We start from the raw sequence: 27,842 nt of genomic DNA, 5'->3' as shown, positions 1-27,842 counted from the left end.
CATTAAAGAAGCAGTCAGTTAGAGATCTTTTATTATTGGTCTCACCTAACTCTTTTGATATAAACACTTCCTCGCACATCAATACGCCACTTAAGACAAGCAGCTTGTAAACATTTGAAAAAAGCATCAAACAGTTGGAGAACTGGACAATACAAAGCAAGAAGGGGCTCAATTTGTCCAAAACAAGATTTTACATTTGAAGGAAAAGTCAAGGGGGGAAAAAATAAAATAAAATCAGAATACAAAAACAAATATGTCGATGAATAAAAGGCCAAGAGGAAATTTTAAATGGAGTTGAGGTTGAGGTCACATTCCAGCTATTTCATAGTTTTTTTTCATTAAAGTTACTGCAAAAATATGCAATATAGCTTACCAATTCTATTGGGTATAAAGTCATACAAATAAATATTAAGTGGCAGTGCCTGATTACAAATTATTGTAAATTTATTTGATACACGGTAAAAGATTAAACTCTTGTTTGCCATATAAAATACCAAGTGCATAATTGTTTCCTCCCTTTGGGAAAATAGACATTTCTCAGTAAGCAAACAACATTTCAAAGAGCAACTCTGAGGCATAGAAAAGTGACAGAATCCAATACTACAGGAACCCCGAAGATTTAAGTGCAAACGTTTCATCACAACATCTGCATTTACAATATCAGCACTATTATCAAAACACATAACATAGAAAATGCAGATTTAGATTTATCCCATAAGGCTTTGATTCCCTACAAAACAAAACAAAAATGGCCAACATCGCCACGCGGCCGTCGTTGCCACCTCCTAAATCCACAAGAGGAAACACATGCACAGAGAGAACATTAAATCAGAAAACCCAACATAGGAGACATCTAACTACTTGGCCATTACAAAAATAGAAATTAATCTTAAAATTCTATTTGTGTTACAGGAAAATAAAGAAGATTACACACAAACAAAAGCTTAAACAGGTCTTCTATATATATTCATATACTTTCTGAGTAGAACATTGAGAAGCAGGCTGGAAACAGACATGGCTGCCAACTTTAATATACTGCCTGATTACATTTTACATGCTGTGCATGTTGCTGTCCGTATGTACAGTAAAGCATCCAGAAGGTCACTGCGGCACATTTGAGCTGCAGTGTGCTTGTGCACAAAACATCCCTGGTGAAGTTTTACTCCAAACTTCCGGGGTTTGGTCTAAGATATGGCATAAAAGCGAAGAGGAGAGCTGTGGTATACTGTTCCATCGCTTTACCTCCATCCAGTATCGGGAGAGACGTGGGCGCGGCTGTGGTAAGGCACCATATATCACTCTGATGGACAGTGGGGTCAGTTAGTTGAGCAGAAATGAGCAGTAAGTTCCCCCACTCCCCAACATCCATCCCTGGGGTGCAAAGTCTGGTAAACACACAAAATTCAGTGTGTTTTATCCAAGTATTGTGTAAACATGTCATGTACAATTTGCATGTTTAGCATAGAAAGGTGGGATTTACCACCTTTGGGATTTCAGTCTGTCACTCAGACGTATGGCTTTAAAATCAGTGGCAAAGAAGGTGCAAACCTCTCATGGCTGATCAGCGAATAGAGGGTCCTAAGGGGGAAGGAGCTTTTCTGCAGATGAGCCACAACATGATGGCTGCTCTCATGAAGAGAGAATAATCTGGGGTGTGTTTAAAGGTACTGTGAGCGAACTGCGAACTAGTAAATCTCGGAGAAACAAGCAGATAGCTCTTACAATGGCCAGCGACAACACATATGGAACACCAAGGCTGGCGTGTGGGGTAGTAACCAACAAACCACCTTCAACTGTCTGATATAATCCCCAACACAGCAGGTGTGCACTGTGGCACATGAAGGTTCATTAGCATATGATGAGAGGTGACCATAAATGCTTTGGCTCGTCACTGCATGTTCAGATGACTAACAGCCAGTGCTGGGAACCAACAACAGCACTGACACGCCAAGCAACACGTCAGATATCAGTGAGGCTGTAAAAGATGCTGGGAATGTTTCCTGGGAGAAGAATCCTTCTGGTTTCAGCTCCCACCAAAGATCAACTAATACATCAGCTCAAAGATATTACGTCTTTAAAAACACCAGCTCAGCTGACAGAATAACCCAGTATATATGATGTCTGCCATTTTTACTGCATGTTAAACAAATTGTACAGAGAAGATGGACACAGTCTCCACGACATTGCCAATTGGTTTTGGTTTAAACATTTTGAAGCCTCAGTGTTAGGAAACAAGAGGCTGTAAACATACATTTTAATGCTGTACTGGAGACTTCTCCACATCACCTGTCTTTTGCATAACTACATCAGATAATGATAAACTGGTGTTGGCACAGGTGAGCTTTCATCCATACTGAACTAATGTTATGCATATTAATCACTGAGCTTTAGCGGCTTCTGCTGGAGTGGCAGTAGAGTGGCTGCTATGCTATTTTCTCTCGGCTTTTCTCTTACATGGTTTGTTTGAGACACTTATGGTAAGAGCCGTTAACATGATGCCTGAATTACAAATGAAGGATTTGTCGTTGCTTGGAGAAAGAGTTATGGCTTCGCTTTCTTTCATTCCCACGTGAAAGCTTTACCAACCGGAGGCAGACCAGCTCATGCTGGATTTCAGACCTATTCTACTAGAGACGCACAATTCACTAGAGCTGATACACCGAGGCAAGGTTCATGGTTCAGCTTGGATTATGGCCACATGTTACGATAAGACAGAGCAGCTGAGGCTAGGCTTAACATTTAAATTTGTGTTGAGACCTGGCTGAAAGATAGAGGAGCTGCAGGTAAACATGCAGGTTGAAATAAATCCTTTAAACTAGAGGAAAAGTTAAGGACTGAGCACAAAACCAAACAGAATCACCGTGAGCAGGCCCGGTGTCGTGTTTGGCAAGAACACTTTAGCACGAGAAAAGAAGGTCTGAGTCTATAAAAGGAAAGATTCAGCTGCTCCGTGTGTCCAGGTATGAAGACTGCAGCTGCTGAGGGTTCAGTCCACGTGCACATCTGCTTCCATAAAAAAGGGGTTTCAAAAAACAACTTTCTTTCAACTTTTGTGACACAAGGAGCCCCAAAAAAGCCAGACTCTGTTTAAGTGTGTTGATATTATTAAGATAATAGTGAAGATGAAAATAAACGAGCACAGCAAAGCAGTCACACAGCAGGCCTGCCGACACTTCTCCACACACCTGAGCGTAGTGTGAATCCTGTGGCAGAGAACTTCAAAGCACCAGAGTGATGTGAAATAAACACTCAGCTCATCGTCCTGGATGTGGGTGGAGAAGGTGGAGTAGGAGCGGGAGAAGAGTAGGTGTCTGGCTTTCTGGGTCCAAATGTGTTGGTACTGAGGGGAGAAGGAGACGGGCTACTCCTATGTTTTCTGAGGGTCCGGTGAAATGGGGCCAGGTGTGTTGGTCCCGTCCATGCTGTGCACTGGGATCTGGAACTGGGGGGTGACGACTGACGGAAACTGAAAGAGATTATCAAGGGGTGAGTTAGATGCACCGATAGATACAGAAAGACTGACTGAGAGCAGAGAGCGGCACTGACTTGGAACAGGTGGCCTCCCTGGCGTCGCGTGGCTGGGCTGAGTGGAGCGACCGGACTGAGCGTGCTCCAGAAGTGGATGTTGGAGAGAAGCGGGCTTGGAGTCAGCAGAAGCGTTGGAGTCTAAGGAGGACAAAACAAGGCCCACACTTAAACTAGACTGAGATTAATGTGCATAAATGATAAAGATGTTTTTATAGCAGATTTTTTTAAATAAATAAATACACATTGGGTGTCAGTTTGGCTCAGTGAGAGAGCAGCGGCCTGCTGCATGTCTTCCCTCTCCATCTTCACTGTTTCACTATCCAAATATGCAAAAACACAGAGTCATGACTTTCTAGTCATTGTGCTGCACAGAGGTGTCACGTTGCATTTTTGGAGTTTATTTCTAGTCTAACTGTTAGGATCACGATGCTTTTGTTCGACTCCAGTGTTGCCCATTAGCAGCAGCAGCATGTATTTCTCGGAGGAACCCTGAGAATGCAATTACAACGCACTAATAGACCTTATCAAGGTCCGGGAAGTAGGATGCTTAGGATGCTGCAGGATACCCAAGGGGATCATAGAGAATCTGCACATCCACAGCTACTTGAATGAATAAATATGCATGTGATATATGATCTGATATGGCACGGAGAGAGAATCACAAACCAAAGGAACAACTACCACCGAGTTAGTGCCAAAGCACTTTCACTTGGTTTTCTTTTTTGTTTATTGTCTGGCAGTTTTTGCAATCAGAATTGTGATCTGAATCCTTTGTGGTGCCAAACACACTTTGCTTTTGCAAGAACAGCTCTAGAGAATCTCTACAGGCTCGTCTTGCTCACATGACTCTTTTAACATTACTCATTTCTATTTGTGTTATTTCAGTTATTACACTATATGTGGCATATAATGACGATGTCTAAGGCAGGACACACACTGACACATTCAAAGACAATACACAGAATAATAAATACCAAGTGACCAAATTGAGACAAACAAGTCCCAGGCTGTGTGACGTAGGAGACTTTTTCCCCAGTGGCAAAACGTCTTTACCCAACAACACAGACATTATGTTAGACATCAGAAAAAAGAACAATAGTTTCCTGAAAACATAAAGAGACATTCAAACAGAAGCAAACTGCTTTTACATGACACCTTGGAAATTACTCTTTCATTGTTATTAAAAGTGATCGAGACCTCTCACACATTGCTTTAGTTGAAAAGATCCCCATTCAGTCTAAAAATATCTGGATAGGATTTTGATCTAGTTTTATAGAAAGACAGGAAATAACAGGATGGATCACCATGCATTAAAAATAAACTACAGCTAAAACCTCTGATGCCACCAGTGCAGCTCTGACTCCATCACAGGCTGCGAACAGAGAAAACATGAACTCAGTCTGAGCTGGATCTCATGATCAGACCTGGCTGGCCTGCTGGGGGACAAATAGTGAATCAACAACACAATTACATCTAACAGACTGTGACATTTTATACAGCAGCGCACGCAGGCATGTGATCTGTAAATAGCATGACCAGGAAGACTCAAACACACAACAAAGCAAGGGAGCATCAGTTAATCCTGAAGCACTGCTGCCCCCTGCTGGACATGATCACTACCTGTTTGAGCCGTTTCTGTGAACTCACCTGAAGCATTGCTGGTGTGAGCGAGGCAGTAGGCAGTGAGGGGCTGCAGAGATTCATGGGGGAGAAGTCAGAGGCAGTGACGAGCAGAGCTGGTGGGCTGAGGTGCAGGATTTTGGGGGGCTTGCGTGCCTTTCCTGAGCTCTGGGTGCTGACTGTGGTGCTGCTGCTCACTGAGGAGGAACTGGTTTCAGTGTCCAACATGCTGGTCTCATCTCCAGACAGGACAACGCTGCTCTCCATCTGCTGCTCAAAGACAGGTTCTCTGTTTTTTCTCTGACATATTCAAACTACAACACAACCCCGCCAAAGAGAACTAGAACAGGAGTCCATAGTGACTTTAGTGGGCATGCTCATTCCATTTAACTTTATTTATAAAATATCTAGTTTAAATTGGTGTTTATTGTTTTCAATTAGTTCTACTTTTCATTATATGGAGGGGTATTTGTCAGGTGTACCACGTCAAAAAGATATATTCTAACAGACAAGTCAAAGTTTTAGCTGAGTTCTACTTAACTATAATAACCTTGGTAAAGGTGCATCGAGTGTAGCGCTGAGAGGAGATTAAAGTCAGACTTTGACAGGACTGTAAAATTTATGGAGTAATCCAGTCAGTTGTTTTATCACCAGTATTTAAGGCATCACAAAAAAGCAGCTGCAGAATTCTAAAATGCACTTTGACGTTCTTTTTATTACTATCAATATAAAAACACACATAATAAACTAAATCAAATATCCTGTATTATTAAAAAAGTTCTACCATTTTTAAAGAAAATGAACTGCTTGAAAACTCAAAATATGTATGATATCCAGTACTGTGTAAAACTCCAGACTTTGTGTGGTTTTCTGTAATCTTGAACAAGAGTTCTCCAGACTTTCTGAAGGCCTGTCAAAGATTTTTCTGCAGACATTGGCTGCCTTTTCCCCAAGTCCTTTTTTTGGTTTTGTTTCTTTAGTCGCTTAACACTGACCTATGAATCATTCAAGCAAAAAAGAAAGGCACATAAATAAACAGTGTTGTATATACATGTAACAGAAAACTTGGCAATCCTATTTCTTTTTGCACTTTTTGCAAGGTGACTCAGAAAGAGCTATTAGCTGCAAACTTGGCATATCAAAAAGAAGGGGCAAAAAAATTACTTATAGCAGATGAACAGTATCTAAAGGTGATGTTCTGGGAAGGAAAGGCTGGCAAAACTGCCAACAGTGAGCATGCAAAGTCTGTTAAACACAGCAGAGGTCGTGTCCCTCTGTAGCATGTACATGGTTTGGTTATGAAAAGTCTGCCATGGACCAGAAAACTGTACTATGCAAATTATACAGGAAACCGGTTCCCACCTCAGACTGAAACCCGGCAAACCTCTACCACCTATGCAAGAATCACGTGAAAGAGTATGGAGACAGTTTATGGATGAGAAGTAAAAAAGAGCCGTCAGGTGCTCAAAATAAACCTTAGACTCAAACGTTAGAACAGGCTTTTCCCCGCAGCACGCCGTGTAATAAATACAAAGAAAACGGCGGCCGTTACAACTATAATAATAATAATAATGGATTGGATTTATATAGCGCTTTTCAAGGCACCCAAAACTATGTCTAAAAATGTATCGTTTCATGCATCAGTTAAAACACTCGACTCCAGCTACATGACGCGCAGCTGAGAACACTTCACGCAGGTCGAGCTGCCCGAGATTCACAGAATTTACAGAAAATGTTACATTTCTGTGATTTATAGCGTTGTCGGGACGATATATCGGGATATGAGATTTTGGTCATATCGCACAGCCCTACTATCAGTCAGTGACCCACCCAGAGCCAGCACTGAAGCAGCGTGGGATCATTTTAACAGAAACAGAACAAAATGTAGTCAACATCCAAACAATGGCTTTCAATGTCCTTCAAGAAGTCTGGAGAACTTTTCCTAAAGACTACTTAAAGTACCACTGACGAATAAAGGTGGTCATACCAAATATGGAGTTTCAAGCTCTTTAAAATTGTACAATCTCATGTGTACTGTATTTCCACGTCTGTTTGCACATGTTTCAATAAATCGTTGCACCTCCAAGAAAAATTTTAATAATTTCAGTTTTAATTATAACTAAAATTGAGGCATGATTCAAGGCTCTTGCACAGTACTGTACTATGATGATGTGTGATTGTTCCACTGAGCAGAGTGACTGTCTCTCTGCGTTTGAATGTATACTTGCCTTCTCCTGTGCCTGAGAATTTGTGGGCTCCGGTGCCTGAGCGTCTGTGGGCTGAGAAGATCCAGACTCAATGTCGCTGTCAATCACCAGCTCCTGGGAAGAGTCTGGCACTAGATTGGGCGAGGGGCTGGTTGAGGTCAGATCTGGGAGGCTGAACGTTGGTTCTGATGGGCGGATGTTATCGAATGAGTAAATGGTCTGTGGTGGCAGGGAGGAGTGTGTGCTGATGTCTTCAGCCCTGCGGGGAGGAGTTTGAAGAGAATCCAAGGGGCTGGGCATGAGGCCGGGCTCTATAGCAACCTGAGGAGGCAGTGCTGGTGCTGGTTTTTGAGGGGTGTTTCCGAACTTGATGACCGAGGGCAAAGCAGTGGGTTGCTGCGTTTGAGGCAGCGTCTCCTGGCCCTGTGAAGCGGCAGTGACAGCCCTCTTCTCAGCCATCTTCTCTGCTGGATTCTCTATTTTGATGGACTTGAAGAGCTGCCGCCCATTTTGCAGCGAGTTGAGCGTGAAGGACGTGTACATGCCAGAGTGAATGTAGTCATTGCGGTTCGACTGCTTGGTGCTGGAGGCCAGAGATGCTGCGCTAACTCCCACCCTGGCTCTGTCGCCAGACTCGGCCTCCTGCACAATGTCGTCTGCCCTCTTCGATAGTGGAGTGGTACCCCCTGCGCCCGCATCCACGCCCTCTGCTCGAGCGACGTCTCCTTTGAGGATGTCAGGATAGGACACGAAGCGATAGACAAACTTCTGACCGTTCACCTTCTTTATGATGTTCTACAAAACAGAAACACAGCGTGATAATTATGCACGCACACAGCTAGTGCAGTGTGAGACTGTGGTAGTATGTTTCTAAGAAAAAATATAGAGTCAAACCACAGAAAGGCTTTGTGCGTGGGACAGATCCGTCTTTCCTGTCTGTACGAATCTACTAACCACGAATGCTGCAGCCAAACATACCAGACCAGCCCTGCCCTGCACGCCCACAGGGTCAGCCTGAGACTCAGCCAAACCGCGAGCAGAGTGGGAGACAGACAGCTCTCTCCTTCTCTTCAACATGTCACAGAGCAGTAGGTTTGAAAGGCCCCTCCCCACACTCAAAAATGCATTTGACTCTTATTGTAGACAACCAAGTGTGGTACTTAAAGAGGAAGTGGGAATGATTCGGTGACATTACTACTGCTTTGAAGCCAATCATGGTGCCACATGTGTCACAGATTACTACTGAAAACTGTTTTTCTATACGTCTGTATATACTCTGGAATGGTTGCTCTTTGATGCAGCTGCCTGGAAGAAACGACCTCCGAGTCTCCAGCTGCTGCTTCAAAACACACAACAGCTGCACACCTGATTTCACACACATCAGAATGTGATCAAACTTACAGTACACGTTTTGGAATGTGAGTCTTTATGTAGTTAACATTCTGCCTCCCGGACAACATGCCGGGGAGCATTTTTAAATATTCAAATTTAAAATTCCCTTCTGCTTCATCTGACCTCAGGGGCTTTTTGAAATTCGAGAAATAGGACAAGAATAGAACAAGTGATTCATCATAGATTAACTGTGCTAATGTCATATACTCCAGCATTATCTTATTTTGAAAACAATCATCAGTATCTAGAAAACAAGGCCAGGAGACTGTGCTGCACATTTAGTGGGAAAACTATTGCTGATCTCTACTAGAGAAATCAGAGATGATCTGAACCTGTATGGCCCTCAGCCCAAGGTGCCATCTCTGAAGCTGAATGACGCTACCATGAGTAAACTGCAGGTCCTCTAAAGGTCACTTGAACCTGGCTGCAAAAGCAAAGTGATCACCACAGACTCCCAGTTTAAAAGCCTTAACTTGACATCGTGAAAAAGCATATTTACATCCCAGTTTAAAAATGGTTTTCCAACTAATGGCTATTTTACTCCTTCACAACAAATGCATGGTAGCTGAGGGGTTTTTGTTTTTACTTCTCCTGTTTGGATTTTACTGAGGTTTACAGTAAGGAGCATGTCAGCTTGGATTGACAGATGCGGTTATGGTTAGGCCTTAGCTCTGCTAATTGGAGTCAAAGAACTCGATCGCTTGACCACATTTGAGGGTTTGAGTATGTTAATGGCCTAATTTGATAAATAACATCCCGCTGGGAGACAAAACCCATTCAATAAGTCTGTGCTTCAATTTCAGTGAAATTCAGTCATTTTATTAGTCTGTTACTTACCGCTGTAGTTCTCTGCATTGTACAGTTTATAAATATGGTCAGCTTTGGCTCCAAAGTGCACGTTTCAAAATGAGGAGTCCAAAAACCATAGAGGGTATATAAATCTTTTCAGACTAAGGAAAAAAAATTGAGAAATTGTCACAACTGTGTGCTTTTGGCTCTTTACCCTCTGCCTCCGTTACCTTTGAAAGCTAAGTCTGTTTCACTAGTCACTCTTTGTGTTACTTAAGTGGTGTTACCAGTAGAGCTGGGCGATATAAGATTTTTTCATATCACGATATGTTTTTTTCATTTCAGGCGATAACGATATCTATCACGATATCAGCCAAATAACTATATTTGTAAGATTTAAATGTGCCGTTGCTCACAAGTAAAATGTGAAATAATCAGCAGCTTGTTTTTATTTAAATATTTATTTCCCATAATAAGTTCAACAGGGTAGATGTACTTAAGGAACATGAGACTTTTTCAGATAAATAAAGGCAAATATTGCAAACTACACAAAAGGCAGCCACTAAAGCGTTTAAGTTTCAAAATAGAACAAACGAAACAGACTAAATTGTCAATTCCACTTAGAAACAAAATATTAATTCTAAAAATAAATCTTAGTTTGTTTTACAGAAGAACAGACAAAACTGACTAACTTTTGTCAATATCAAATAAACTGAGAACTAAAAGGAAATTCTCAATCTCTCCTTGTTGTATAGCTTAGCTTTTCAAACAGTTTTAACAGTTACTTTAGTCTGACAAAAGCCGAATGACGAATTAGCGCTTCCAGTCAGAGACTGAGGCGACGTCCACACGTACACGGGTATTTTTGAAAACGGAGATTTTCCGTTTTCGTTTTAAAAAATAATCCCGTCCACACATAAAGGGAGAAATGAAGGAAAACGCTGCTATGAACATGCCAAAGCAGCAGGTGGCGCTAGATTCCTAACCGTGCAGAAATGTTGGCCAATCAGAAGTCTAGAAGCCTCGGTGGGAAAAAGTAAACAAAGCTGGGGCATAGAAGCAGAACCGAGTCCTATGTGTGGAGGGACAGTAACTGTGTGTATATGTGAGCATTTAAACACTGCAGAGAGTAGAATTAACAGTATTGTAGAAATTCATTTCACCGAAACAATAACGTGGCGCACAGTGTGACGTCAAAAAATGCGCACACCTTTGACGCTGCATTTTCTCCGTTTTTCTAGTCCACACGTAAATGCAAAAACTGAGTTTTCAAAAATCTTCGTTTTCAGTGACCAAAAACGCCGTTTACGTGTGGACAAAAGGTGCAAACGCATAGAAAAATCTGCGTTTTCAAAAATACCCGGGTACGTGTGGACGTAGCGCATGCACCAGTTCATTGTATTTCCAGACTTGCTTTCGGCACAATTTACAGTGCACGCTACTCTGTTTTTTGTCAGACTTGAAATAGCCGAAATACCTTCACACTACGGAACTTCTATGGCTCTTCCGTTCGACAATCTCTCCGGCATTGGAACCATCATCTGTTTTCTCTTCGGTCACGCTCGGTTGATTTTTCTAGTCGGCACACTCATTTCCTCCATTACCCGGGCGGTACGGTGGCTGGCTGCTTCCCAAACAAATACACATGTGCGACTTGGCACTTGTGCTGTACGTAACAAGTCACGTGACGTGACGCTGCGGCTGTGATTGGTTCAGCTCTGCGCTACGTAATTTGGATTGGCTGTTCTTTTTTTTTTTTTTTTTTAAGAGGACAAGAGCGGCGAGGTCTATCGCGATAGTTTAATTTTTCTATCGAGTAAAAGTTATATCGCGATACATATCGTTATCGTTCTATCGCCCAGCTCTAGTTACCAGTAACAGACCAGTCTCAGATTCAGATTATTACAGTTGCAATCACTGCAACTTTCTTGGCTGATTCTGATTTGTTGTAACTGCATCCCGCCGATACAGATCTTCTTTTTATACCCGATTTTCTTTCTAAAACCTATAATAAAATAAAAAACAACTTTTCTTCAATAAAAAGTTTTATTTTCACAATAACAGAAATGATTCAACTTTACAGTTTTCACAAGTTCTCACTTAAACAACTGAAAATAAACTGCTCTCCTGCTGTAAGAGGTACAAACTCTGAAAACAAGTGACCTGACATATTTTAGCTTACAACACAGAAGCAGGTGCAACAGTTTCGTACAGCAAAACAAATGGCAGTAACTCGTATCACGTTGCAGTATGTTTATAAACTCCTTCGATAAAGAGACTTTTACGCTACTCTCTTTTTCACCTGTCTCTATAATTCTCCTCATAACCACTTTGATCCTTTGCCTGTACTTAGCCTGCTAGCTTGTGACTGGCTATGAGTAGCTTTAGCCCTTTTGCCTCTGCTAGCTTCTTTAAAATAGCCATGTTCAGCTGGGTGAGGGGGATTTTTAAAACACCCAAATAATAATAAAACAAAACAAAACAAAAGAACAACTTTTCAAGGCAGTTAAGGCTCACAGCAGCTGGTAGCCCACCAACCACACAGTACCCACCCTATCAGCCACAGGAAAAAACATATCCTGACATCATCTGGCCTACATGAACACCAGCCTGCAATTGGTTGAATGTTTAAGAATACTGAAGAACAATGAATGGTTTATGTTCAGTCTTAATGAACTGAAAGTGTAATAACTGTTACTTGAAGAACAAAAAAACCCTGAGCTTTCAGCTGCGATGTATCTCACCTGATAGAAGACTATAGACGTGCTTACCTTGTCATAGTAGTATCTGAGTGCCCTGCTCAGTTTGTCATAGTTCATATTGGGCTTGTTCTTGCGGGCTCCCCACAGCCGGGCCACCTCCTCAGCCTGCAGCAGTTTGAACTCCCCTTCGTCATTGGTCCAGCAGATGAGCTGCTCATTGTTGGAATCCAACAGAAGCTGAAGCAGGAACTGCCACAGGGTGACGGAGTTGTCCATGTCTGTCACTGAAAAAAAAAACAAGGCAGGGACAAAAAAATAAATAAAAAAATGATGCTTTGGGTCAGTATTAAATCAAATACTGAGATCCCACAGACATGTGGCCCCAATTTATATTATATTACATCTTATAACTAAAGATTTACAGCTTTTACAGGACCAGGTGGAATATCTGCTACAAGCACTGTTCACCTGTGTGGTTCTGCCATTGTATTACTGTAGGGTCTACCTTACAATATAAAGCACCTTGAGGCGACTGTAGTTGTGATTTGGCGCTGTATAACTAAAATTGAACTGAATTGCTAGATAATAATGCAGCCACACACTCTGCTGAATAAACGGAAGACTTGTTTCTTTACCAGCTGGACTGAGTCAAAAATCTTCGATGGAAATTTCTAATACGCAGAGAACACAGTCACTTTGGTTCGTCTTCATATCTTGGTGAGCAGGAGCATTCTGAACGACTGCGGTTGTTTACGACCATGACACACTCATACTAAATGGAAAATCACTTGCTGAAGGGGCCCAGGATATGCACAGGTGTGTCATCTGCAGAGGTGTTTATGTATATATTGTATATGAGTTAATAGACCTCTCTGCATTGAATCATATCTGTTATTAACCTCTGTCTCTCTTCCACAGCATGTCTTTTGTCCTGTCTTCCTTCTCTCACCCCAGGACTCTTTAAAAGAACTTTTATGGGTTTGTTTTTTTATAAAGATGATCAAACTTCATGCCTTTCACTGTTTCTCTGTGTGTGATTTAAAAAAAGTGTCTGATATGTTGTTGCACTGCACCGTGTTGTGAATTGAATTGACAGCAGCTAAGCTTCGATCACTGACCAGAGAGGAAGAACTTGGTGCAGACCAGCGTTTGTTATTTTTAATGTACCATGCCTTTAATGTAGTGTTCAACATTGCGGGACTATGAAGCACTTGTGACATCCACAAGCAGCAACCCCCGACTGGGTAGCAGGCAGCTATTTCTACCCTGCTGCTAATGGCCCACGCTTTGCTAGACAGGGCTGTTTCCAAATTTTACAAAAGGCAATTACGACAAGCAAAACAATTTTCCGTATTATAAACTACAATAGAAACGGTCACTAACACAAATACTGGATTTACATTAAACAATTTAATAAAAAACTAAAAATAAAAAAAAAAATACCTAAAAGGATCTAAAATTAAAAAAAAAAAAGGATCCCACACACAATTCCATTCTTGGTCTTTCCCAGAAACTTGAGACTGTTTTCCATTCTCTGGGGATACAGTCGCCTGAACACCCTCAAAAAGTACAAAGAATAAAAACGGGTGAGTCCTAAGTATAATAAGTATAAGTGATAAGTGACTGCCTCCACTTCACACTAAAATTAGCACCCTTATTCATAACAGATTCAACACACATTTACCCACACAGTAATCAATTACATTTGATTTCATGTGGCTAAAATTGTCTCTTTATCTAACAGACTCATTCTGCCATACACCAAACAGCTGCTCGAGTGCCTGGAAGGCAAAGACAGAATCACACACACAAATCATGTAAATGTATAATAAGTAACAAGTTCTTCCAGGCGCATTTACACTTTGAAACTAAATACCAGTTATTCTGAACCAAAAATAACACACCTCGTTATCACAGGCACAACAGTAGTTACACTATAACAGAACAGTATGTCAAAGGTCACATTTAATTGGCACTGCTTTAAAGTGATGGATCCAAGTCAAAGGTGACTCGTTTTTGTTAGAAGTTAGAAGGCTGTTTTCTTGCCTCCTCTGCTCACATTTCTAGTGGGAGTGATTAAGACACGAGGGGAGGAGCTGAGGATGAGAATCATTGATGTGCAATTCTGGATAACTGTGACAGAACTCGGACAAAGATTGCTATAAGAATATTTACAGCTTGGTTAATTAATGCACATCTTTTCAAATGCTAGAAGATGCAATCACCACTCAAGAGTATGTTGAGAGAGGGCCGACAAAACCAAAATAAATGGTCACTAGGGATGGGTATCGTTTAGGTTTTATCCGATACCGGTGCCAAATCGGTACTTTTGAAACGGTGCCGGTGCTCAAACGGTGCTCAAACCGGTGCTTAAAGAATGGAGAACACAAAATTGGTCCAAAAACCTCTCATGTTCAGCTGTTTTTTTTGTAAAAAGATAACAATGTTAGCCTTTTCTGCAGCTATAGAGCATATATGGTATCACTCTTGGCTGGAAGCAGTGCTTAAACAATGGAAAAAACACAAACTTTGTCCAAAAACCTCTCATGTTTAGCCGTTTCCCTCTTTTTCTTTGGTCATTTTAGCCTTTTTGGCCAGGGTGAAGGGAGTATCTGCCATCAAACAAGAAGACAGCCGCATGTAGCTATGATGTTTGCTAGTTCACCTTACATGCATTAATGTAATAACGTGGTTAGCCTACTCAACGTAAATTAGCTACTCACGCAGAGAAGAACGGCTGCTGCTGCCATCATCATCCTCATCATTTCTGCTACACTGGCAGGGCTAGGGGCCAGGACTCTCCTCTTCGTGTTTTTGGGGGATGTTGCATAACAGGCAACCCACCCGCAGTAGATGTGCTCGGTGTGAGGTCTCGCAGCAAGCTATCAAATACGGCGCATTTCTCGGCTTTTAAAAAAAACGCTATGCGTCGCCAGGTGTTTCATCAGATTTGAGGTGTTACCTCCTTTGACAGTATCACAGTATCAGCTTAAAGCACTTGTTGCTGCTGAGTTTGCATATTTTGCTGTGAAGTACAGCCAGACTTTTAACCGCTTCGCCTTGGGCATTTTTAATCTGTAGCTCTGCTCTAACAGAACGTACGTACCTGGCCCCGCCTACTATCCTCGGAAACGTAAAATGATTGGCTAGAAGTGTATCACAGCTCAGGAAAAAAAAGCACCGTAATAAAGCACCGAAATGTGCGCTGCTTTTCGGTCTGGTTACTACCGTTTATGTCAGAACCGGTGCCATCATGGCACCGGACACCGGTACCCATCCCTAATGGTCACTGTTGGCTAGTTGAGCTAAGACTTGGAGCAAGTGGATTTTTTCTTAAAATGAAACAGAAGGAATGAGAAAAGATCTGGCACCCTTTCATTTTTGACCATTTTGACCAGTGTCCATTTATGAGGCAACAGTGATAGTTCTCTTCTTGTCTCATTTTCTTCTTACTGTCGTTATTTTTCATTGATTCCCTGTTTTGTTTTTTAATTGTGTATCTTTTTTTAAAGCTAAAAGACAAAGATGTTTGAGCATTTAAACAGCCAGAACAACTCAAGCTGCCAACTCATGCACTAAATTATATGTAGGAAAACATTCCACCTTAACAGTTGCCAGCTGCCTTGGAACAACAGTGAATTTGATCATTATTTTGTTACCAGAACATACATGGACTGTCTGATAAAGACGGTGAGTCAGAGGCCCTGGCACAGTCAAATGACTTTAAGAACTGTCTACTCAGTTACATCTAAGTGTTATATGTAGAACTGCCATCATAGGAACGGTGGTTACATCACTTCACAAATCAGCCACAAATAACTGCACTCCGGTTTTTAAGTAGACAGCAATTTTAAAGAAGGGTAAAGTCTGAGGTGGTCACCATCAGAAGTGTGCATCCCCCAAATAACACAATAACTGTAGCAATGACAGTGGTAGCAGCATTAATACGACTGCCACCCGTAAAAGTGTAACCATGCAGCCTTAACGATTTGACTCTGTCCAATCCTTACCGGCTGTGTGATGAAGCGATCAGTTTCACTATAGCCTCATACCGTGGCGTACAGTACTGTTCAAAAGCCTCAAGCCAGCTCTCATTTCTTTAGATTTGGCCTCCAAAAAGCCAGTAATCTTGAGCAATAGTTCTCCAGGATTTCTGAATGTCTTTCAAATTTTTACTTCACTCACTTGTTTTCAGTCCAGTCCTTCTACCTGACCATTTTCAGAGGAATGGGTTAGGATTTATTATTATGACTTATGAATCATTCAAGTACAAAAGGCACCTAACTCAAAGGATGAACCAGCGTAAGAGAATTTAGCAAAGAACCAATATATAATTCTATCTTCAGACACACAGAATTTGCCATCACTGACAAACACAAAATAGTACTGTTGCACCAATTAGTAAAAGTGTTATTAGCCAAAAACTGATAACTTATATGATCTTTTGGTGTGTAGCGTGTCCTTTTTAAGACATGCTTAAGGAAGAGAAACGGGGAGAAAAGAATGAAGTATGCCAAATGACACAGGAACTGGACTGAAAAGCAGCTGGACCTTTGAAGTGATGGATTCAAATCTTAGGTTTAAATCATCACCAAATACCCAGAGGTCATGAGACAGGTACAACAGTGTGTGTTTCCAGGCATCTGTACAACATGGTGGAGCCTCTGTCATGGTTTGGAACTGCATTTGGGGATCTTGTCAAAGATGAAGGAATAATGAACACAGAAAAGAGCAATCTGATTTTGTCATACCAAATATTGACTTTCAAGCTCAGTAGAATTGCACAAACTCCATTTTTGCCACATTTACATATTAGATATATGCAGGCCTGCTGAGGCCCATGTGTTTCTGACTGTCTTTGAGTCATGGTGGGAAAAAACACCAAGTGAATATGCTTATTATGCTAATTTAGCAGAAAAGAGTCCTGTTATTTGCAGATAAATCGCGGTTTCAACAACACTGCAAACAACTGAGTAACAATCAAAAGGCTGACTTTTGATAACACTTTGGTTTCCTGTATTGTTTTGTAATTTTCAGATCATGTCCTCGGTGTGATTTTCTTTCATACTTGTGATTGACTTTACTGATATGACAGTGCGCTCTGATTCCAGCCCACAAACACAGGCGGCACACCCACACAGGTGTCCTCACTATAACTAATTAGGACTATGTAGGAGTGTACAGAATGTTGTTGACTGCCATCTCTCTCCACATTGCAACTCACATATTTGTAAGCACCAACTTTTATTTTCTTTTTGTTCCATGCTTTGTGGTCTTGAAATCAAGAGCACAGGCAACTGGTACATCTTACTTCAAACCAGCCAAGACAGCCTAACTATAGTTCTTCCTGCTTGTTACCTCAGCTGGGTGCATCTCTCAAGGGTCACCTAATTATATGGTTTCAAAAAGAAAAATGAGAACTTCCTTTTCTCAGCAGGGAAAAGGCTTCTATGGAATTAGAAAAAAATCAGCTGAGTTCATGTTGTGAGTGACACTGCTGCAAGTCCTATAGTGAAGACAGGAGAGGAACAAATGTATACTGAGTGAGCGGATACTACACATAACCCTAAAAGTACACAAGAGTATAGCTGCCCTTTGTCTCCGGTGTTCCTTATCCTGCCAACTCTCTGGACTCGTGCAGTTTTTGGACATAAAAAAAAAAGAGTGGACAATCTCTTTCTATTTGGCTGGGGGCAGGTGACCGTTTCATTATAACAACATCCTACTTTTCATGTAACCTTTTTTCAACCTGTTTAGAATTATGAAAACAATAACCTGGAATCTCTGGTCCTTTCTCACACTTTAATGCTATGACAACAATTTTCGTGCAGTTGCTGTGCTGTGGAAAGCAACAGTCTAAAGCTAAATGCTTTCAATTTTTTCACTGCATATTAAGAGCAAAAGACCGTGCAAGTGTAGAGTAAATGTAGCTAAACAAATCTGAAATGGAGGGCGGAAAATGTATGTGATAAGCAAGCAAGCTGCTCTACAACTTGTATCTAATTGTAGCAAGATTTGTTAACAACAGAGCTGCACAACTAAGACCATCAGGCACATTAAATGTGGCCCTCCTGCTCCAAAACGTAGCCAATCTCCATAGACACCCATGTTAGAATGCACGGTTTTACAGCACATTTGCAGCCTGGGTCAGGCTAATCGCAGCATTTATCAAAGATAGGGCAATAGAATGATGAGCTTCCTTGTAACATGTTCAGTATATTTTGGTTTTCTGGTATTAGTTTACTGTTAAAAGAAAGGTTCAACAGTAATTTGCGATTGTCTGGTGACAAGCAAGGGGAATGGACAACTGTTTCCAATAGAATAAAAAAAATAGAATTATTAAATGCCTGCAGCCTTATCAATTATTTTAATCACCACTGGAATGCGTGCGACAGTTTCTCATTCCAAAACAATGACATCAAATTTAAGGCAGTGGAGCAACAAGCAAAAGCGCCTAATAGGGCTGGGCGATATGACCCAAAATTCATATCTCGATATTTTTTAGCTGGATGGCGATATAAGCTATATATCTCGATATATTTTTTTAAAGCCATAAAGTAAGAACAAAAAGAGAGTTCTTAGTCAAAGCTGTGTCCCAGATGTCACACAGGCACTTTTATTAACATAGAGCAGATGTACATAAAATTTACTCAAAAATAAATTATGAGCATTTATTAAATAATCATGCTCCATAAATAAAAGAAAACAATGTTGTTTTTGTGCATAACAAAAAGCTCACAATTGTGCAGTCAAAATGTAAACTAAAAGACGCTGAGCACAATAACAAAGACAGATTTCACAGCTGCTCTGTTCCCAACTTGTACTGCGTGACTGACAGCCTGGAGTTTGAAATCCGCTTCGCAACCACGTCTCTTAACAGGTGCCATTTATGGTCCTTATACACAGTAGGGTAATATTACGTTGAAGCACAGTACGTATCACTCCGCGAGGCTCAGCCGTAATGCTCCGACAATCCATCAAGCGGTGCAGCTCCGTAGCTTACCAAAGTCGTACTAAAACATTTTTGACAGATTGCTGAGCGCCGTGTTCCACATAAAATCGGTTTGCGGCCATCAAGCACAACCAGAATTCATACATAAGGCGCGCTGTCAACTTTTGAGAAAATGAAAGGATTTTAGTCCGTGCAGCACCTCTGGGCTGCATGGCGTTAGCGTGGTTAGCTCGTTAGCGTGGTTAGCTAGCTAACACGTTGACGCCGTCCAGCCCCACGCACGGGGCGATGCGCAGTAACTCGTTAACGGAGATTTGCCGTGTCCATCTTGTCTCTTCCTGCAGGTGAAGCGATGGGGGAGGAGGGGGAGTTGTGTTCAGTGAAGGAGAGGTGAGGCCGAGTCACGTTGCGTAAAGACGAAAGTGGACGAAAGAGAGGCAAACTTGCGGCTCCACAAGTATAATTATAACGTAACATAGACTATATCGATATAAAAGATATTGTCACATCTTATATCTCGTATAAAAATATATCGATATTTTTTAAAAACTCGATATATCGCCCAGCTCTAGCGCCTAACCCTAACAGGATCTTTTGCTTGTTGGTTTCCAACAGTAAGCTGGTATTAATCATGTAGTACTAATTATGGGTGGGCAATATACTGAATATACTTCATGCATATTTGCAAGTTTTTCCACGTACAATGGTTAAAATGGCTTTATTGTAATCATCACGTATAAATTGGAAATATTAAGCTGTCTGCAGTGTATCAGCTTTGGGGTTTTTTCTACCACATGCTGTGAATGCATCATTAATTCCCCCTCCGAACCAGGACATTTTCTACCTAGCACACTACGCTGAGCATGCGTGCTTATATACTACCAGATAGGGAAAAATATGGAGACTGCGGGAGTTTCAGACATGCGAGGGAATACTCGCTGTCGTTCGGATTTCATACGGAGTATGCCAAACAAAATGCAATCATTTGCAAAGCTTTCCATAAAACTATTGCTGCAAAAGGTAGCTGTACCACGAATTTATTCCACCAGCTGAAAAGTCATCCACTGCAAAATGAAGACTGTTTTAAACTCGGCATGTCAACGTCTCCCTACACGCCAAAGAAAATGTTAAATAAATCAGCTGTGATACTTGTGACTGTTCTTGGTCAGGTGTTTTTATAGTCACTCACTGTATAGATCTGTAATTTGAGGTCATCACATTTTTTATTTTACAATTTTTATATAAGCAAAAAGAACACCTTTTTAATTTCAATTGTTTTATTTTGTCTCCTGAATTCTACGGCACTATGTAGTTAAAAACAACATTAGTATACGGTGTATCATGATATAGCCAAAACTAGAGATGGCACGATACCACTTTTTTATGTCCGATACCGATACCGATATCATAAATTTGGATATCTGCCGATACCGATATGAATCCGATATAGTGTTTTTTAATCAACAAAACTGTTTTTTAAATATCTTGCTGCATTTTGTATAAGTTCATACTCAAGTTTAAAACAACAACTACACTAAAGCTATTCTGTTATACCTGTATGCAAAAAAAAATATTTCATAGTTCAGCAATACTGATCAATCTAATAAACTTAAACCTGCACCATCCTCCCTATTCTGGTATTTTAAAGAGTACTTAGCAGAAATATTAAGCAACCTAACTAATAGGGTTCCAACTCCCAGCAACAATAAAAATAAATAAATAAAAAATAGGGAACCACCCCTCACGCTCCACCTCATGATGCTTAATCGACGTAATCAACCTTAATTTGATGCAGTGTGAAAAAAAAATGCACAGAAATCAATTATTTTTCAAGAAATATTAAATAGATTCAACATCTTTCTTCAACAAAATTGCAGACTGCACAGATGGTACCTTCCCAAAGGAAAAAGTACTATAGCTTACTAGGGTATATATATTAGACTTAATAGTTACTATATACAGTAATTGACTTCTATTCATTTTACATCAAATTAAAACTTTGGGTGTCAGATAATTATTTATTAAAAGCTAGACATTTTAAATGAGAATAAGAAAGAAAAGTATGTCTTTGTGCCCCCTTTTCCCTGTTAATGCCCTATCGGCCCCCCTGGCTAAACTTTGCTAGATCCGCCCCTGCACAGTTACCAGCATCAGCTACGTAGAAAAAGATCCTGGAGTAGAAAGTAATATTAAATACATTCTAACAATAGCTGATCAAGCTTAAACGTGCTGCTGTTGTTCAGCCGCTGGTTTCCTCTTTCTGGTGCAAAGTGGGCCAAAAGCAAACTAGAGTCACGGACTCGCGACAGAAAAGCCAACGTGCTAACGTTCTGAGGTGAGTTACGGGGTGTTGCAAGTTTTGTGAGGTGCTTTCGTGATATTTAATGGATCGGATTACATTTTTTATTTTTCTCCGATATCCGATCCAGTAATTTAGGTCAGTATCGGACCGATACCGATACATAATATCGGATCGGTCCATCTCTAGCCAAAACATGTTGTGATTAGATTTTCCTCATATCGCCCAGCCCTAGTACTAATGGTATCAGTCTACAGCTCTATGCTGACTGTATGCCAGCGTTAATTTAATTATTTCATTCACAGAACACAATTGCTTTACTTTTCACAATTTACTCACCCTTCTTTGAAAATTAAGTCAATGCTAACCAGCTAGCTATGCACTGGTTGGTTAGGTTGCTATTGTGGTGGTCATCAACGTCTTTCAGTTGTCTTGAGTTCTTGAGTTTTCTCAAGACTGAATGCAATGCATGCGCTCTGTGAATGCAATGAATCAAATGCACAAACAGCACATAAATACAACATCTTTGTCTCCATCCATACTGGCTGTATTTTCCAAAAGGCACTGGATCGACTAGCTAAGCTGCAATGTTTTGGTTTTGACTGGGTTCCATTTTTGTACAGTTCATTGTCCAAATACTGTGCCACACACACTCTCCTACTGGCTTTAATGGTAGTATATCATAGAATTCCCAGCATTTTGAGTCAAGCCCCATCATTCAGCACCAGCACAGGTCCATATATGTGAGGAACTGAGAACCCTGTGCTTAACTTATTTCCAACAGCAATGCTGCCAAAACAACATTATAAATGTGAGTAAAGTTTCTTCTTAGCTGATACACTGATGGTACATAGCTGACACTTTTTCCGAACTCTATAAAGGCCAGTTTCGAGCCAGGGAAAACCCTGCTACCGAGAACTTGTGATGAGAGACTAGAGAGACTTAATCATTGTTGAATAGGAATAATTTTTAATACTTTGCTTAGAAGGTTTGTGTTTTGTTGACTAATATATCAATGCACACTGATATAAATGGAAGAAGGGCTGTTCTTTAAAAAAAATTTTAAAACAACAAAAAAAACTTATCTATTGACCATTTTCCCTCATTAGGACTAGGGCTGCCACAATTAGTAGACTAGTCACGATTACGTCGACTTTCAAGATCGTCGATGACTAATTTAATAGGCGACGAGTTGTTTAAAGCCTTTTAAGATCTTGAAAGACGCAGGAATAAGCAGTAGGATTTAAGAGTGCAATAACTGACTGAAACAGAAGATGGCAGCACGGAATGTACAAGGAGTCCAGCTGCCGTTAAACCCCAAAGAAGAAGAAGCAGTGCCTGGTATTGTAGCTGTATCCACATTTCGGTGGCCGCATTTGTAGGCCAATTACATTACAGCGACACGGCGAAGCCTGTCCAAATTTGAAGACTCCCCCAAACACGGCCGAAAAATGAGTCCTTCATTTCCCCAGATGTGAAGGATGGGTCGGGTGTATCCTTCGTGGCCCAACCTATCCCAGGATTCATAGTGCGGCCCAGCCAATTCCTGTTTCCAACAATGGCGGCAGCTACTTAGTTTTAATTAGAGCTGGGCGATAGAACGATAACGATATGTATCGCGATATAACTTTTACTCGATAGAGAAATTAAGCTATCGCGATAGACCTCGCCGCTCTTGTCCTCTTTAAAAAAAAAAAAAAAAAAAGGTCAGCCGATCCAAATTCAGTAGCGCAGAGCTGAACCAATCACAGCCGCAGCGTCACGTCGCGTAACTTGTTACGTACAGCACAAGTGCCAAGCCGCATGTGTGTTTGTTTGGGAAGCAGCCAGCGGGTAATGGAGCCAGCGCGTAATGGAGGAAATGAGTGTGCCGACTAGAAAAATCAACCGAGCGTGACCGAAGAGAAAACAGATGATGGTTCCAACGCCGGAGAGATTGTCGAACGGAAGAGCCATAGAAGTTCCGTAGTGTGAAGGTATTTCGGCTATTTCAAGTCTGATAAAAAACAGAGTAGCATGCACTGTAAATTGTGCCGAAAGCAAGTCTGGAAATACAATAAACTGGTGCATGCGTCACACTGTGCGCCACGTTATTGTTTCGGTGAAATGAATTTCTACAATACTGTTAATTCTACTCTCTGCAGTGTTTAAATGCTTACATATACACACAGTTACTGTCCCTCCACACATACGACTCGGTTCTGCTTCTATGCCCCAGCTTTGTTTACTTTTTCCCACCGAGGCTTCTAGACTTCTGATTGGCCAACATTTCTGCACGGTTAGGAATCTAGCGCCACCTGCTGCTTTGGCATGTTCATAGCAGCGTTTTCTTTCATTTCTCCCTTTATGTGTGGACGGGATTATTTTTTAAAACGAAAACGGAAAATCTCCGTTTTCAAAAATACCCGTGTACGTGTGGACGTCGCCTCAGTCTCTGACTGGAAGCGCTAATTCGTCATTCGGCTTTTGTCAGACTAAAGTAACTGTTAAAACTGTTTGAAAAGCTCAGCTATACAACAAGGAGAGATTGAGAATTTCCTTTTAGTTCTCAGTTTATTTGATATTGACAAAAGTTAGTCAGTTTTGTCTGTTCTTCTGTAAAACAAACTAAGATTTATTTTTAGAATTAATACTTTATTTCTAAGTGGAATTGACAGTTTAGTCTGTTTCATTTGTTCTATTTTGAAACTTAAACGCTTTAGCGGCTGCCTTTTGTGTAGTTTGCAATATTTGCCTTTATTTATCTGAAAAAGTCTCATGTTCCTTAAGTACATCTACCCTGTTGAACTTATTATGGGAAATAAATATTTAAATAAAAACAAGCTGCTGATTATTTCACATTTTACTTGTGAGCAACGGCACATTTAAATCTTACAAATATAGTTATTTGGCTTATATCGTGATATATATCGTTATCGCCTGAAATAAAAAAAACATATCGTGATATGAAAAAATCTCATATCGCCCAGCTCTAGTTTTAATATTACTCTTATTACTATTTCTGGGTCACAAAATAAACTTTTAGCATATTTTCAGGCGAGAATGTAGCTGTGTAAACTTCAAATATCTGCTTGGTTTATCAAGACATCACATATTTGCAAAAGTGCTCCGACGTTTTTGGAGACGTCTGTTACCCACCAGCTCAATAGCTCGTTTTTCAGTTCAAGGCTAACTAGAGCGGCCAGAACATCGAACTCTCAGCACATAATTTTCAAACCCCCCGCGGACTTTTGCTACTCATATATATAAGTCACTTAGATAACTTAAAAATGTTGTTGTTTGGCTTTTTTCAGTATTTTATTTGTTCCTCGGAAAATCGGTTTGGCTGAGATTAAAGTTATAGTTTTTACACAGCTGAATAAATGTCAAAAAGAACTGATTAAACAGAAGTGTGAGATGGTCGAGAATTTACTCCAGTGTCCTGTTATATTTTAGATAGCAAGGAGCTGAGTTTATTAAACTCCACTGAGACAATCTGCAAATTTCATCAAAAGTTTAATAAACTATCATCTTGTCTTTACTTTTAGTTAGGACATACCTTAAACACATCAAGCTGTAAGCTAATGATAGTTATATAAGAGCAGACACATGCTGGTGCAATAAGCCGTACGTTTTACATGATCTGATTAGTCGACTAATCGCAAAAATAATCGGTGACTAGTCAACAATCAAAATAATCGTTTGTGGCAGCCCTAATTAGGACATTAGTACATAGAATCGAATGTGTGTATGTGAGAAAGATTTTTTTACGCATTTATCAAATGAAAGTAATAAAAGCATTGATAAAAGCCACCCAACATCACCCCCGTCTATATTTTGGAGTGCTGTGTTCAGATGATATATATATATATATATATATATATATATATGCGCATGATAGCTTTATTTAAAAAGTCTAATGGATCATGCTTGGAGCCCAGTCTCAGTAATCTACAAGTGATGTAGTTTTGGAAAAGGTCGTGGCTGCCTTATTTTGTAAGAAGCTCGTTTTTTCCTCATGCTTACTCTTCAGTTTTAATAACATCTCCTATTGCAGGTTTTATGTACCTGTAAGTCACAGCTCCACTCCTCTTGCGCACAACAACTTATTACTGAGGTGATCGCTGCTGCTGCTGTGTGTTGCTGGCTTTTTCATCTGCGATTCTTGTTATTTTGTCCAAGTAACAGGTTCAATATGACTTATGCTCTCGTCAGTATCTGTCAACATGTGTGCATATAAGCTTCTTATGGGCCAGGGAATAATAAATCTGTCCTGACTCATCGAAACCTGCTGGGATGGAGACACCCAAACCCACACACTCACACTCACACAATCTGTCCCAAACTGTCGTGTTAAACCGGTGATATCAGGGCAAAAATAGGACAGTGTCAAAACTGGTGCCAGGGAAGAAGATTACCACTGAATGTTATGCAACTCCTGACATTAGCTGCAAATGTTATCTATGCAGATAACGTCAGCTAGGTCAAATCAGTCAAATGAGGTGTGTTATTCGTGTGGTGCGAACGCTAGGACCCGAGTTGCTGGTTTTCTCCCCTGTCACAGCAAAGCACCCACACAGTTCAAAATAAAAGACCACTTGTTGATAGGTAACGTTTGCTAGTTTCGTCACCGTCAACACAGGCTGGACGTCTTTTCCCCCTCGAGACTTGCAAGTCTCGAGCTATAGCTTCGAAGCTACGTTTAGCGCGAGCGCAAACATCCGCGTACACCAACAAATCAAAGCAGTCTGTTATTTTGCTAACTCTAAGTTAGCACTTAGCTAACCTGGCGTTAGCTTTGCCTGCTAACATTACCTCGCTCGCGGAGCCCGCTGAATTTCCGAGTCGTCGAGCCGCATCGAAATATTCCCCAAACATTTCCGGAGGGCTTTCTATGCGACCATAGCTCAGGAAACAAGTTTCAAACAGAACGTCAAGCAAATGCCTGAACATCAAACACATTAAACTGTATTTGGCTCCCACTGACGAGATATCCTCTGAACAGGAAATAATGTCGCGTTCAACGTTCCTCGTACACTTCCAGTTCAGTGAATTATCCGCCTTCAACTACTTCAGTGTGCTGGCGGCACTAGATTTTTTTTTTATTGGTAAAACCTGAACATCAAACGCATTCGAGTTACGAAACTAGTGTAAGAATAGTCGCTTTTCTTGCTGGATATGCGTTTAATGTTAGCAGTGTTATTATTAAATCGGCTTAAAAGTTATACCGTGCAATCTTCAGTGTTTGCACCTGCTTTTGGTTGCAAAAAATCCTGCTCTACCAAAAGCACGTTAATGCGTCATTAAACTCACGCTGAGCTCACTTCCTTTGTCGTTATTTGTTTATTGCAGGTGTGTCAAAGTCATTGTAGTTAATTTATATATTCTGTAGCTAAACAACAATAGTACTTTACTTGTGATTTAAACAACTTCAGCAGTGGAAATGACACGTTTCTACTCACAGTTCGCAGTACTACTGGTATCCCCACAGCAGAAATCGCAAGGCAATTACATGAAAAAAGGGATTGTGTCCACTCAGTTTTTACACATACTTGTAGCCTTCACCAGCTCGTATTGACCGTTGGTGTCACGTTATTGTTTTACCTAAAAGTTCCAAATAGCAGTGGGCTTCTTCTGTGTAGTATTGCTCTTACAGATAATAACATAAGTCCAAATCAAATTTGATAAGAAATGAAAACAAAAGTCTCGTAACATTGAGTCTGTAATACAGACTTTTTTCACACAGCGCCATGTAGGTTTGGATTTTTTCCTCTTAATAAACAGCTTCATGTAGAAGTGTTATCTTGTCTTATCTTTGTCTAATATTTACATTTGTTTGGTGATCTGAAACATTTATGTGTGACAGACATACAAAAAAAAAAAAGAAATCAGAAATCCAGACAGGAGCAAACACTTTTTCATATCACTGTATATTCCCTAGTTTCTTATGGAATTGTACTGCTTTACATTGTAGTTCCTTTAGCTAATGCACTGCCAAGTAATTAAATCTAATAGCAAAAAAAAGTGAGAATGTGGAAGCAGAGTCATACTGTTCACAACTGCAGACTTAACCCCTACGCAGTGTTCCCCTTATTACCTGCAGGGTACCAAAGTGGGTTTTTTCACTCTCTCTCTTACATACTTTCTGTTTAATACTTGGTCATTTGTTTGTTTTGTGCTACTACAAAATAAATAATCCCATTTGGGGACATTTAAGCTATTTGAGGCTCTAATCTTAATTTCAAGCTATTTTACAAAGATATAAGTTAAGGACTTTTCACTAAAATCTATATAAAAATATTATTTATTTCACAAGCTGAGAATAACTTCAAAGATTTAAAAACCCTGTGCCACTGGAATAATCTGCTTGAGTC

The 27,842-nt window shown here is 40.5% G+C and overlaps 1 protein-coding gene across 1 annotated transcript; it reads right to left on the bottom strand.

Moving 5' to 3' along the window:
- Positions 1–14: 14 nt before the first annotated feature.
- Positions 15–26,482, bottom strand: elk4 (ETS transcription factor ELK4). The gene is made up of 6 exons (XM_085272936.1): positions 26,284–26,482; positions 12,308–12,522; positions 7,377–8,150; positions 5,176–5,418; positions 3,547–3,666; positions 15–3,466 (listed from the first exon to the last, which is right to left on the bottom strand). Exons 2-6 carry the CDS (start codon positions 12,512–12,514, stop codon positions 3,368–3,370), a joined length of 1,443 nt encoding a protein of 480 aa, XP_085129062.1. The 5' UTR covers positions 12,515–12,522; positions 26,284–26,482; the 3' UTR covers positions 15–3,367.
- Between the last annotated feature and the right edge of the window lie 1,360 nt (positions 26,483–27,842).

The sequence above is a fragment of the Mchenga conophoros genome, linkage group LG5, assembly GCF_057382185.1.
Source record: "Mchenga conophoros isolate Kocher_MC1m ecotype Shallow Benthic linkage group LG5, M_conophoros_male_GT1.1, whole genome shotgun sequence".
Taxonomy (NCBI): domain Eukaryota; kingdom Metazoa; phylum Chordata; class Actinopteri; order Cichliformes; family Cichlidae; genus Mchenga; species Mchenga conophoros.
This window is presented reverse-complemented; position numbering and strand designations above follow the sequence as displayed.

Bases quoted from the DNA above. Each gene is read 5' to 3' on its own strand.
- elk4 (XM_085272936.1), bottom strand. From the start codon at position 12,514: ATGGACAACTCCGTCACCCTGTGGCAGTTCCTGCTTCAGCTTCTGTTG. The intron at 5,419-7,376 runs GCAAGTATACAT...GTCTTTGAGCAG, and splicing joins ATTCTCAGGCACAGGAGAAG to CAGATGGAGAGCAGCGTTGT. The intron at 3,667-5,175 runs GTGAGTTCACAG...TGTCCTCCTTAG, and splicing joins TCACACCAGCAATGCTTCAG to ACTCCAACGCTTCTGCTGAC.